Source organism: Antennarius striatus, chromosome 8, assembly GCF_040054535.1.
Source record: "Antennarius striatus isolate MH-2024 chromosome 8, ASM4005453v1, whole genome shotgun sequence".
In the NCBI taxonomy this organism is placed as follows: domain Eukaryota; kingdom Metazoa; phylum Chordata; class Actinopteri; order Lophiiformes; family Antennariidae; genus Antennarius; species Antennarius striatus.
Window position 1 is genome coordinate 8,449,857 of NC_090783.1, and position 13,164 is coordinate 8,463,020.

Below are 13,164 nucleotides of genomic sequence, written 5' to 3' on the forward strand. Positions count from 1 at the left end.
TGCTTTGTAACAAGGTAATAATCACCCGCTCAGACAGTATTGGGGTTGATGATGTAGACCAGTGGTCCCCAAACTCCGGATGCAGCCCACCACCACATTTGGCACGGCCCCCTGAACAGTACCAGAAAAATACCCCCCGCCCCCCCAAAAAAACAAACAAAAAAAAAACAAAAACGGTCCTAGAACCAATCAATACAGAATGGAAATGGCACCTCGAATTTTTAACAGACGTGACAGAAATGCTTAACAGCCTTAACTTGCAGCTATGAGGGGAAACAAATTTATGACATGTATTCCCACATAAAAGCATTTTAGGTGAAGCTAGCACTGATTTTGGACAATGTGAAAAAGCGTAACTTCATCCATCTCCCTGCTACCAAAAACCTCTCTGCAGAGAATGCAGCGGTCCCGTTCCCAGCTGAAAGGTGTGTGAGGCACTGGAAATGCTGAAGGCGGGGTTCTGTGTGCGATTCCATGAACTACATGCTAATATAAAAGTAGTCCTTTTCCAGAACCCCTTTGTGGCCAACGTTGATAAAGCCCAGCCTTTTTATCAGTTTAAGTTGGCCGAGTTACAGAAGTGTGATGTTAAAGACAGACAATCTCACTGACTTCGATGCCCCCTCCCAAATGACATGATAACCAGAAAGGGTTATTAATATTTGGTTCTAGAAGACAATAAATGTTTGCATTATGCACCCCTGCGATCTTCACAGTTTTTCTGTTACAAACTGACCCCGGCCCTCCATCAGAGAAGGAAAAAGTTATGTGGCCCTTACAGGAAAAGGTTTGGAGGCCCCTGATGTAGACTGAGGTGAAACATAGATGACTGATCCCGCTGAAGTAAAAAGGTAGTTGCAGTGTGTAGTACTTTAAAAAAAAATCACATAAGTATCATAGACATGAAGATTGGAGAGGTTGTATAAAATATTCAGCTCACTCATCAAATAGGGGGAGACTTTTTGAACTACTAAGCCAATAAAGGTAAGGATAATGGACAGTGTAAAATATTAAGTCGCAGTAGGCATGCTCTGTAATGATCCAATATCATTCTGTCATACTGGGGTTGTAAAAAGAAAAAGATGAAATACTCATCAAGTTAGTATCATATTTTTCAGGGCTGTAGGGATTGGTAAAGCGAGCACAACTCAGACAGAATGCAGTGGGTAATTCCGTGAAATAGACTTCAGAGCAGCTAATGAAAAGTTGCAGTTTAATTTACTGATAATAAATTGAACAAGGTGACAGTGTGTGTTTTGAAAACTGAAAGAACATTATCAGGAAGAAAAAGGCAGCTAATTAGACTGTATGCTGCAATGTCTGGAAACGAAAATGTATAGCACCAAGTTGTTCTGTCAGCATCTGTACAATGTCTAAGGTCCTTATGCAAATACATACGGATGCCACAAACTGAAAATAAAACTACGCAAGAAGAAATGTAATAGATCAGTGACTTACAGTGACGTCAAAAAACTAGTTTAGAACAAAATAATATTTCACTGTCCAAATATCACCACTAGATGGTAGCAGAGAACCGTGTTTGTGAAGACGACTATGGTTTGTTCATAAAGTGGCTCTGTCAGTGGATTTATGGAAATTGTAGAGACGTGGTAGAAAAATAAAGTCTGTATAAAGTAAGTAAACTGTCAAAATAAGTCCCATAATGTATATACATTGTTAAGCAACATGTAGACACATTAGAAGACACATAATGCAAGAGACAGGCCTGAGTAATACATAAATGTGTTTTATGAAAATTCGTGTTTACAGTGGTACCTCTAATTACGAATGTCTCTACGTACAAAATGTTCTACTTACGAAACGCCTCAACAGGAAAATATTGCCTCTAGTTACGAAAGAAATTTCAATTTACGAAAGATAAAAAATACAGTATGGGCTGCTACTCGCAGCTCCCAAAAGTTCCTGAAAGCAACATTCTTATACCTGCTCTGCCACTGGCTATTACCCAGCATCCTGGCATCCGGCCCTGGACCCATGAGGTGTTCTGATAGTTTTATGTAAATATATTAACTTTTAGAGTATTCACTATGGACCCCAAGAAAGTGACGGAGAAAAGAGGAAAAGAAAAGACGAAGAAAAGAGGTTTTTTGTTCATACAAACAAAGCAAGAGATAATAGAAAAGCATGAGAAAGGGATGCGTTTGGTTGATCTCGCCAAAGAATATGGCCGTAATGCATCTACAATTGTCACGTTACAAAACAAAAACAAAAGGAAGTTTAAGGAGTTTAAGGCATTGTGTGGGTGGTTGGATAAGTTCAAAAGGAGGACTGGAATTCACTCTTGTTTGGCATGGTGAGGCAGAAGCACATGAACCAAAGAGGGCAAAAAACAATGAGGACAGCAGTTAAAAGGTAAATGACCATCATTTTTATTTGTTTTTTACGTTAAGCACAACTCTGATTTATTGTGTAATAATCTAATTGCAACATGTATTTGTTACATGTTTTGAATCATTTCTATGCTTTATAAGACATTTTTGTCTGAATTTAGGGGGGCTTGGAACGGAGTAGGGCATTTGCATGGAAAAAGCGTCTCTACTTCTCTACTTTCTACTTACGAAATTTCTTCCAGAACCAATGAATCACGTAAGTAGAGGTACCACTGTATTAGGTTATTATCTGTGTGGCCAAACCTGTGGCACATTTAGCAAGGAAGAAATTATATAAATCATGAGCATTTTCTTTCCAATCTTTCGGATACGAAGAGCGATACCTCAAATAACAAAAGAATGTGACTTACATCAAATTCATTGAGGGCTGCAGCCAGTTCCCCAATGCCAGCATGGCCGTGCTTCTCATCAGTGGGTGAGGTGGCCTGAGCAGCACTGGATATGCCCCCTATGGCCTCTTGAACCTGCTTGAACACGTAGTCTCTGTTTGCACGTGTGGCTGCCACATCCGGGTGACGCAGGAAGGCCTGTGATGCCGTGTATAGCATGGTGGCATTTTTCTTAAGAGCCCCACGTGCAGCTGCCATCTCATCTCGACACTGGGGATCTTTCAGTTCCTGAGAGTGATAAAGGTTCTCAATTGAGTTCTAATGGCCATTTATTGTGAATAATCCACAGAAAAGAAGAAACAGAAAAGGAACATCACACACAATGACATTAATGGCAAACCGCGAAGTTCTCAGAATATCAGCTTGAAGAGCAGAACCCTATAAATGGGATTTTAATGGCATTATTAGTTCATTAATAGGGAACAAACTGATTCCACTTTAAGATATTTCCTGTCCAAATAAAATATCATGTTCCATTTTTTGAATTGGTATTGTTCCAACGACGCAAACATTGAGCAGTGTCAGCAGATCAGCAACCCACAGAGCTGAAGGGATTTCAGCTCAGTGCTGAAAGAGTACAGTCATGGAAAACACTTTCTACACATTTTTTGGCACAGTGAAGGACGTGTTTAAAAATTAATTTAATGTGTTCTCTACCGCATGGGGCAGCAGTGGCTCAGTAGTAGAGTGGACTTTAAAGCGGGTCGTCAAATGTTCCAAGATCAACTCCTGCTCTCGCCCAAAAACACCCATAGTGTGAGCTGACAGTGAGAGGTGTCAGCTAACCTCTGGAGCGCTGCCGAGGCGCACTTGAGCAAGGCACTGTCCCACCTTACAAGTTGCTCATTTGGGCATACCAAGCAGGAGCTGCCTGCCAGTCTACCTCCCCCTGCATGCGTACAAGCCCCTTGTGTGTGTGTTCAGGGCCTGTACACATTAATACATGCATGTTACTAACACTATAATGTGCCATTAATTTCCCTTCAGGGATCAATTGAGTATATAAAATAAAAAAAATAAAAATAAAAAAGGTGTATATCTTTTTTAAATGCAATAAAAAAACATTAAAATCCTATTTCCTGCACATTTCAAGAAAGAAAGTGATCACATAAGTAATAACTAGTATGATTACTTATTTGCTAAAATGTTCGAGTGCATCGTATCAACTGTCACTAATTAATAAAATGCATCAATTTATATGAAGAAAGACACTCGTAATGTCTTAATGTTTAAATATCTCATTCAAGCGCATCTGAAAAATGAGAGTGAGTCATTAGCTAAATAACGTCTTGAACATAGCTTAATAGCATACTAAATTAACTAAATTCCCTTTACAAAAAAATATATCTTATGTAAATGCATTCTTACTTAATTACTTTTTAATGGCAGTGTGTCTCATTATCAAAGCTAGCCCTGAAGACACAATGTCTGTGATGCAAGTAGGAAATTGCATTTTGTGATGGATGCTTTTTTCACAATCCGACACCAACGACATCATGTACTGCATCAGTCGCATGTTTTTCAGCATACTCTCCTCGTAGATTAGAGGTTAAATCTTGGTTTGAGTCTGAGCCACAGCAGATCTAATTCAGTAGTTTATAAACCACAGAGACAGGCAGATTTGTGCAGCTTCCTCTTTCATGCTGACTCCCTATGGCTAAATGTAACATGAGTGATAAGTGGTTTACTTTCTCTCTGATAAGAGGTGAGCAGAAGAGTGAGGGCTCCCTTGCCTGCTGTCTCCGGGCTGCCACATAATTAAGCTTCACCATTTCTTTTCCAAACTCCTTGAAGCGATTGGCCAGGTCTTGCTCATTGGTTGCATTCTTTACTCCCTCAAGAGCCTCCTCCACCTGTATTATAAGCACACAGACGCATGTACGCACGCAGACATGTGCGCACGCACACACACACACACACACACACACACACACACACACACACACACACACACACACACACACACACACACACACAGAAAGAGAAATGCTGGGGTTTCTTTAAAACTTGCACCTGAAACAGACATGTATTGATCTGCATAATGTAATTACAGTCTCTCATCAAATCTATTTCTGTAATAATAATTTAACTATAAATGTTGCAGCAAAACTTGGAGTAAAACAATAAATAATGATTAAGAATCATAATGTGTTTTGTGAGATGTGGCCTGCAATTTTTTGTTCTCTTTTGTGTAAAACTGTTTTGAGTAAAAATGTAATTGGACTGTTTTAAGGTTGGCTTGAGTTAAACCCCTGCATTGGCCTCAAAAAAATGAAGCAAACTGGAATAAGGACAGTAAGTAAGTGAGAAGTGAGGGAATTAATATGTACATCTGTGCAAGTTTGTGTCAGATCATATCAATTGTTAATTCTAAATTACGTTCAACTTTACATGTTGAAGGTTTGTACCATTTTTATATTAAAGAAATAATTAGCCTGTGTTGTTAATCTTAAATGACAGTGAGAAGGATGTGTATTCTATTTTTCATCACATCAGAGCATCAAAATATATTATCAGTACAGTAAAATTACATAAGTGTTGCCAGAACACTGCCCCATACCCCATCTACTGTATATGCTAATGTCTGCACAGTTTATGTAAGGTTGACATGGCTTCATAACACTACAAACCCACAGGGTTATATGAACCGGAAAACACATTGTTGAACTAATGTTCTAAGAGCCGGCGTGTTCTTTGTTCATTTCACAATGAAACTCAAACACAACACAAACTCACAATTTTAAGGTGGGACAGCAGCCTCATGACGTCAGCCATGTCAGCAAGGATGAGCAGGCGGGTGACAGCAGAGAGCAGGGCACGAGCAGCCCTCACCATTGTCCCACGCTTCACAGAGGAACACGGGTCATCTGCAAATTCTGATGAAGCAATACGCATCGTCTCACCTTCAAGAGAAGGGTGGAAAAAAAAGTGAAATGTTTATTGAGATATCAAAGATAAAGTGACAAGTATTAATCCTTCATATCTAGAATAAATGCACACCAAATTTTACAGATCATTTTAATACATGTTTGTTGTAACCAAAACACTGTGTTTATTTGCTACTAGAAATGTCTTTTTGATGCTAATTTGCAACAAGCTTCTGGTGAGAAAATACGCTGTTTTCTACATAATGACATCTGTGATCCCAATGGGTCAGCAACAGTTTAAACTAACAGTGCTAGTTGTATACCCTGAGTTAAAAGATATAAAACAAATAAAACTATTTGCCGTGTGTGTGTGTGTGTCTGTGTGTGTGTGTGTGTGTGTGTGTGTGTGTGTGTGTGTGTGTGTGCCTGTGCGTGCCTGTGCGTGCGTGTGTGTCTGTGCCTGTGCGTGTGCACGTGTGTGTGTGTGTGTTTGTGTGTGTGTATATGCAGGTAGTCCTCAACACGCAAACACAATTGCTTCTGAAAATTGCAAGTTCATTGCTTTTAGGTCGCTCAGTGAAGTTCAATCTATAATCACCATTTGAGGTAATTTAAATGCCATTACTACTCTACAGAAGTACTGTTACCTTAGACTTACCAGAAGCAATAACAGAACATAAAAATGACACATAATAAAGTTAAGTCAATCTCGATTATATGTCGGACTTCAGAAATTCAGGGCTCATTCAGGGTGTCACAAAAATTTATGTATCCTTCAGTAGCTGATAACTAAATTTTTTGTGGTTTTCTTGCAGATTAAATTCATTGAAGTCCACGATGGCAGCCAGATTAAACTAAATGCTACTGGAAGTATAAAAATGCAGTACAAGTGCAAAGACAATTTAAGACGGTGTTTCAAAAAGAACCACTGACATGAGTTACTGTCACACCAGTTAGAGATAAGTTTGAAGCTAATGAAACTGTTCAGAACTTCCGCAAGAAGCTATCCAGAAGACCACGGACATCAATAAAGGAAGAAAGAGTCCCGCGAATGTTTCAGGAAAATCCAAGAAAGTCTGTGCGGCAAGCTTGTCGCGAGGAAGGGACTCCCTCCTAAATTGTCTTTGCACTTAAACTGCATTTTCATACTTCCAGTGGCATTTTAGAGTGAAGTTCCTTTCTTTGAATTGCAGTCTGGCTACGATCAATAACTTCAATGCATTTAATCTTCAAAAACCTGCAAACAACAGTGAGAGAGAGAGAGTGAGAGAGAGTAAGACTAGCACTAAAAATACACTCGTTAGATCTGTTAATGACACCAAAGAGCCATAATTCCATGACTCCCAGTGGTAAGCTGGTAAAGAGTGACAGTACAAAGGACTTGATCACTGAACTCTGTGGTCTGAAATCAGCCTCTTTAATTTAATCAAGACGTAATAATTAAGAATGCGATGACATATTTTGATTTACAAATCACAATAATACTAACCTGACCATCAATGCCAATTGGGGCTTAAAAAATCAGATATAACTCATTCATATAAAACAATTTTGCCTGACAAGCTTGACATGTAATTTTATATTCGCCCAGGTAAAAGTGAAATACAAAGAGAATGAAGAGAGTGCTCTTCAGCCTGCTTCTAAGTTGAAGAGCTTTCGAGCAGACCTATATTTTCAGGGTGGTAGTAAAATGTTAGTAGAAGTGGAGTATCAACTTGCATTTCATATTCTAGTGTTGGTCTTTTGGGAGAGATAAATTGAGCCTAGCCATGAAAAGAAAGAAAGAGCACCGTGTAATTATACAGGAAATGGTATCAACACATATCCAAATACAAATGCAAAAACATACACTGCAGTACTTTAAATATACCTTAAAGATACAGCTCCAGAAACTTTTTTTTTTTTTAAACTTTTCAGCAGTTTTGTCTATCATGCCAAGCAAGTGTAGAAAATTGAAACTGTCCTTCTGAAGTCAGCTGTGGTAGCAAACACTACGGTCTATTTCACGCCTCAGGAAACCTGTAAGCAAGCGCTGCCAAGTTGCTGCTCCACACTACCAGTGAACAACCACGTGAAGCTGATGGTGTAGGACGTGGAAAACTGCTAGGAAAAATAACCTCTATACTAAGCTCCACTTACCCTTTATGACTTTGTCAGGATTGCAGTGCGGACCACAGTGTTAACTGTAAACTGGTGAGCTGGAGAGGCGACAATTCAACTCTTGAGCACTGGCAGACTACCCTTAAGCATGGCACCACAAGCTGCTCCTTAGCCGCCGCGATATGACCGCCCCTCACTCTACTTTTATTCTCCCTTAAATGCATGCAGTACGGGCCCCTGTGAGTGTGTCTGTGTGCAAGTGTGGTTGCATGCGTGCGTAAGTGCGTGTGTTCCAGCCAGTGTGGGTAAAAATCTGTAGAATGAAAAGAAGAATTTCCCCATCCAGGGATTAATACTTCTTTTTCTTCCTTCTTTTTAAATTTCCAAAGAGTTAGGTAACAGAAGGTAGAAGATTTAATTGTGTATGTTCACAAGTTAAGGAGCTCCACAATAAAATGTATTACATTCATGGAGCAGCATGTCGCAGCGAAGCTCAAAACTAAGGTTAGTGATCTGTTATGTTTATTGAATTAGCCGTGCCACCCTACAGGCTTCTACAGGCTGTAGGGCTTGTGTAAAGATCTGACATGATTTTGTCATTGAGACCAACTGATACTTTGATCGATATGAAATTTTTATAACAAATTGTTTTGCAGACTTCCTCATTAAAGTTCTTCCAAAGAATGTGTTGTCACCATGTACTATATACTGTATGTTTCACAAATTGTTTATATCTGTGAAAGTTAAACGTCAGTTACGCTCCAAGCTGAAAAATATGGCCAAAAATCTACAATCGACACGTTATTAAAACAAAAGGAAGTTTAGGCAGTTCAAGGCATTGTGTGGGTGGTTGGAGAAGTTCAAAAGGAGGACTGGAATTCACTGTTGTTCGGCATTGTGAGATAGGAGCGCATAAACCAAAGAGGGCAAAAAACAATGGGGACGGCTGTTAAAAGGTAAATGACCATCATTATTATTCTTTATTCTTTGTTTTTAACGTTATGCACAACTCTCATTTATTGTGTAATAATCTAATCGTAACATGTATTTGTCACATCTTTTGATGCATTTTTATGCTTCATAAAACATTTATGTCGGATTTTTTGTGGGTTTGGAACAGATTAGGGCATTTGCATGGAAAACGAGTCTCTACTTCCGTAAATTTCTACTTACGTAATTTCTTCCGGAACCAATTCATTTCGTAAGTAGAGGTACCACTGTACTAGAATGGACAAGTAATTTTCCCTACGGGGGATTAATGAAGTTGATTTCTTTCTTTTGTTCTCTTTATTTATTTATTATTATTATAAAATGTAAAGAAAATCCAATGTAATTCACAAGTAAATGTATTTTTATTGGTATAGTTATTAGTTATCACAAAGATGCCGTTTACAAACAATAACATTATCCTACTATCACATAAGCAATATTATGATTAAAAAAACCAACAAGATTTCAGTATAAAAACGTGTCTTACAGTCAATAATCTCACCTTGCTTACGGACATCTTCCACTGCAGCAATGAGCTCCTCCTTGAGATCTTGGCTGTCTTTGGCAATCTGCTCACCCTTTTCCAGAAAGTTCTGAGTAGCCTGCTCGACAGACACTGCCAGGACGTGGGCCTTCTTGGAGCGTCCCTTCTTCTTACTAGATGGCCCTTTGTTGCTGGTGTTCACCAGGGTTGTCACCTGGGAAAAAAGATAGTAACAATATAAAATTATCCAAAATACATTACAAAATGTTAAAGGATGACAGAATACAGATTGTGGGTTATGCGAACCACTGTAGTGCTGTCTTGGTTTTACAGGGATCAATGTTCTTACTTTATTCATTTTCCATTAATTTAAGTGTATTCATGTTTAGGCTAGTAAAGACAGTCATCCCTAATGTGGGCTTCCAGAACTACGAGATTATTAATGAATTCTGAATGCTATCACAGCCATGACAGGCACATTGCCTCATCTCAGACAGAACCCACTGAAAGCAATCACCCTAATACATGTAAATTACAACTTCTCGATCAGGCTGTCATTCTCATCACAAGGAGAATAACTGAAATGAGCCCACAAGCAACAAGTACTTTGATCTAAGACATTTTTTTTCGCTACATTGTACAGGACCAACTGGAATTTTCATAATTACTCATACCAAATGAACCCTTGATGTATTTGTCTAAGTTTTTGCTTTTTTGGGCTTGTATCTTGCTGAAAAACACCAATTCAAAAAACCACTAATATCTGAATTGTTGACAGGAAAAAGACCATTTAAGGGGTCAATGTTATGTTTCATGCCGTTACTGCAGCGCTTCTCAATTATTTCGGTTACGCTCCCCAAGCAAGAAGAAAACAATTTGCACCCCCCCACTCTCCACCGCAACTAGAAATAATATTGGTGATTGTTTATATAATTGTTATGAGTACACCTCTGTATTTTATCCTTATTAACATTAAAGTAAACAAAAAAGAAATATTGTTAAATTTATAAAAAAAATAATTTTATTAACATTATTTTTTAGTCTATAACAGAAAAGATTTTAAGTCGATCAATTTGCCTAAAATTAAAAAAAAAACTTGTTTAAACTGTAAACATTCTTGACCAACTTATTGCCCCATTTGATACTGAAAAATAAAATAACATAAATAAATAATAACAAATTCAAATTAACTTCAGCAACCTTAACTGAGGACCACAATAAATAAAACACCTTAACCTACAAAACAAAAAGAAGCATCATACTGAACTCTCAGCTTCTCAATGTTTCAGCTCCTCTGCTATGGTGTAGTGTTTTTTACACTGAGCAGTTTGGTAATGATGCTAACGGAGCTCCCTGGTTTACTGAAGTAGCATTCACAAAGCGGGATGATTGCTGGCAATATTAAGCATGTTTTCGTTGAAAAAACTCCAGTGGTTTATCAGCATGCTCGGGGTGAAATATCTTTAAGTAACGCCTCAATTTACTAGGCTTCATGCTGTCCACTGCCAGCATTATTAAACACAGTAAACGCACCGGTCTGTAGTCACAGGGGGGCGCGCCCCACTATTTGAGAAATGCTGCCTTACTGGAATAAACATTCAGATTTATCTGGATCTAAATGCCCAAGAACTACTTGAAGCTCAAAGTCAGCCTTTGTCAAGGACATCAGAATCCAACATGTACATTAAAAAAAAAAAACACAACATGAAAATAACTCCTAACAGAAAGACCCAGCTTTAGCAGAGGTTCAAAGCCTTCTTCTTGTATGGTGAAATTTTATGGTTAATGCATTACAAATGTCCAATGGCTGAAACAAAGACAGGATGTTTCAGATGAGAATGTTTCTGGAAAGACATCACAAAATCAAAAGGTATAAATAACTTGGCCAAATATATCTTAAGTTTCAGCAGCAGTAAAAGTGAGCTCCCTGACATTTGTTTCAGGGAGTTTTTTAAAGGAAGTATGCTAATCCCGAACTGGGCTCTTGACAAACTTCTTTTCCCAGATGAAATCTGGATATGAATAGCGATAAAAAAAAGCACAGACGATAAACTTGAGGGAATAAAGTGAAAGCCATCCTTATTTTGGAGTTACTTTCAATTATCGTGTTTGTTGAGTGGAGATAAGCTAACTGACAGTGCAAAAGTCCCAAACTACCTTAAACACCATCTCCAAGCAAAACACCCGTTGTTTCATGAAAGGAAAGCAGACTACTTTATTAGGCACATGGCAAAAAACACCAAGAAAGTGAATGATAGACCCTTAAAACTGAGCTTGCCGAACTTGTATTCAAAACTTGAAAGTCTCACACGGTGGCAGAGGCGTGAATGCAACCTGTGTACAAAAGTTTGAGATGCTCGACCCTCAATAGGTCAAATAAATACCCAGAGTCCCTCTCAGATAACACAATTACCAGACGTATTGTTGACTTATGGCATGTCCAAAGACATCGAAAGTGTTGTTTTCAACAAGATACAGATTAGTGAGAAATTTGCATTGCAACTTGACAAGTTCTCGGATTTTAGTGGGCATGCTTAACTCTTGGCTAATGTGCATTTTGTGGATGGAGGCACCATCAGAGAAAACTCCCTATTTTGCAAAGAATTTCTAGAGCTAAACAAAAGGAAAAGAAGTTATTGGAGTCACATCTGAATATCTAACAACAAGGAGGATGTATGTGGAAAAAACTACACAAGTGGTTCGCAGTCGGGTCGGGTTGGGACACAAACCTCAACGTGTTTCTGACGAATGAGAGGTCCGATTTTGCGAAACTGCATGCAAGTGATGGCTGGTGTACAAGGCTGGCATACCTGACAGACATCATTCAGAATCTGAATGAACTGAGCACATTAATACAAGGCTGTAATGAAAACTTTCTTACCAGCAGCAGAGATAAAATAAATGGATTCTATTGCACCTCTGGTAATAACATGTAGAACATAACGACCTTGCCATGTTCCCACTCACCAAGTAATGGAAATATGTCAACACTTTGCCTTGTATGAGATAATAGGTAAACATTTGAAACCTCCTGAGGATAAGATAACATTTTATTTCTGTTCAGCCTCGACTGAATGCTGTGACTGGGTTAGGGACCCAAGTTCAGCGTCAGTTGTTGGAAAAGACTTGATTTAGCAGAAGCAGGTGGAACAAGCTGAACTGAACCAAAACCGTGGTTTAAAGCTAAGCTATGCTGATTTACCTTTGGACAATTTTTGATTGACCACTGCCAAGGAGACGAAGCTATTGTAATATTGCTTTCATTTCCACGACATACAGTATCTATGTGAGGTGAGCTTTTCAAGCCTGACTCCTATATTATAGATTCTACACATGCCCGAGTTTCACACTGAGTGAGTATACATAAATTGAGAGACTATATTACTGTATATAAACTATAAAGTATTTTTTATTCAGTTTATTTTTATTTTTCTTCTTTCCAGACATGTTATTACAACATATTTCACTTTCATCAGTGTTGAAACATCATCAACAACATCCAAAAAAAAAAAAAAAGGTTAACGGGTAGAACCCCTTGGCTTGTAAGATTTCCGTCCCCTAAATCATCAATAAAACATCTCTCTCATTAGAATATGTAATCAACAAACTCAGATATCAAAAGTTTTCAACCAGCTCATACATTGAATTTTGACATACGTTCATATCCTTATCCACTTCCAGATGTTAGCCTTTTACCCTAGAGTATAGCCATGTTTAAATTCTTCCTAGGAACACAAGGTTTGTTAACATCATAGATAGTCAAAACTAAACATTGACCTGATCATATTGACCTCTTTCAGCAGAAAGTGTTTATACAATAATTAGCCAGTTTATTGCAGACATTTTAACAGTTTCACATGATATTATATTGTCAAAAGATATCAACATGCTCTTTAAAGTCTCAAAGTTAATGTTATCCCATG

At 38.2% G+C, this 13,164-nt stretch overlaps 1 protein-coding gene across 1 annotated transcript in view; it reads right to left on the minus strand.

The window, feature by feature from the left end:
- ctnna2 (catenin (cadherin-associated protein), alpha 2) overlaps positions 1-13,164 on the minus strand; it is a 373,379-nt gene that overhangs the window by 301,888 nt on the left and 58,327 nt on the right. Inside the window, exons 3-6 of the mRNA XM_068321606.1 lie at positions 9,260-9,455; positions 5,537-5,703; positions 4,534-4,653; positions 2,762-3,028 (exon numbers count right to left, since the gene is read on the minus strand). Of these exons, the coding sequence (XP_068177707.1) occupies positions 2,762-3,028; positions 4,534-4,653; positions 5,537-5,703; positions 9,260-9,455 (750 nt within the window). The remainder of the gene's footprint in view (positions 1-2,761; positions 3,029-4,533; positions 4,654-5,536; positions 5,704-9,259; positions 9,456-13,164) is intronic.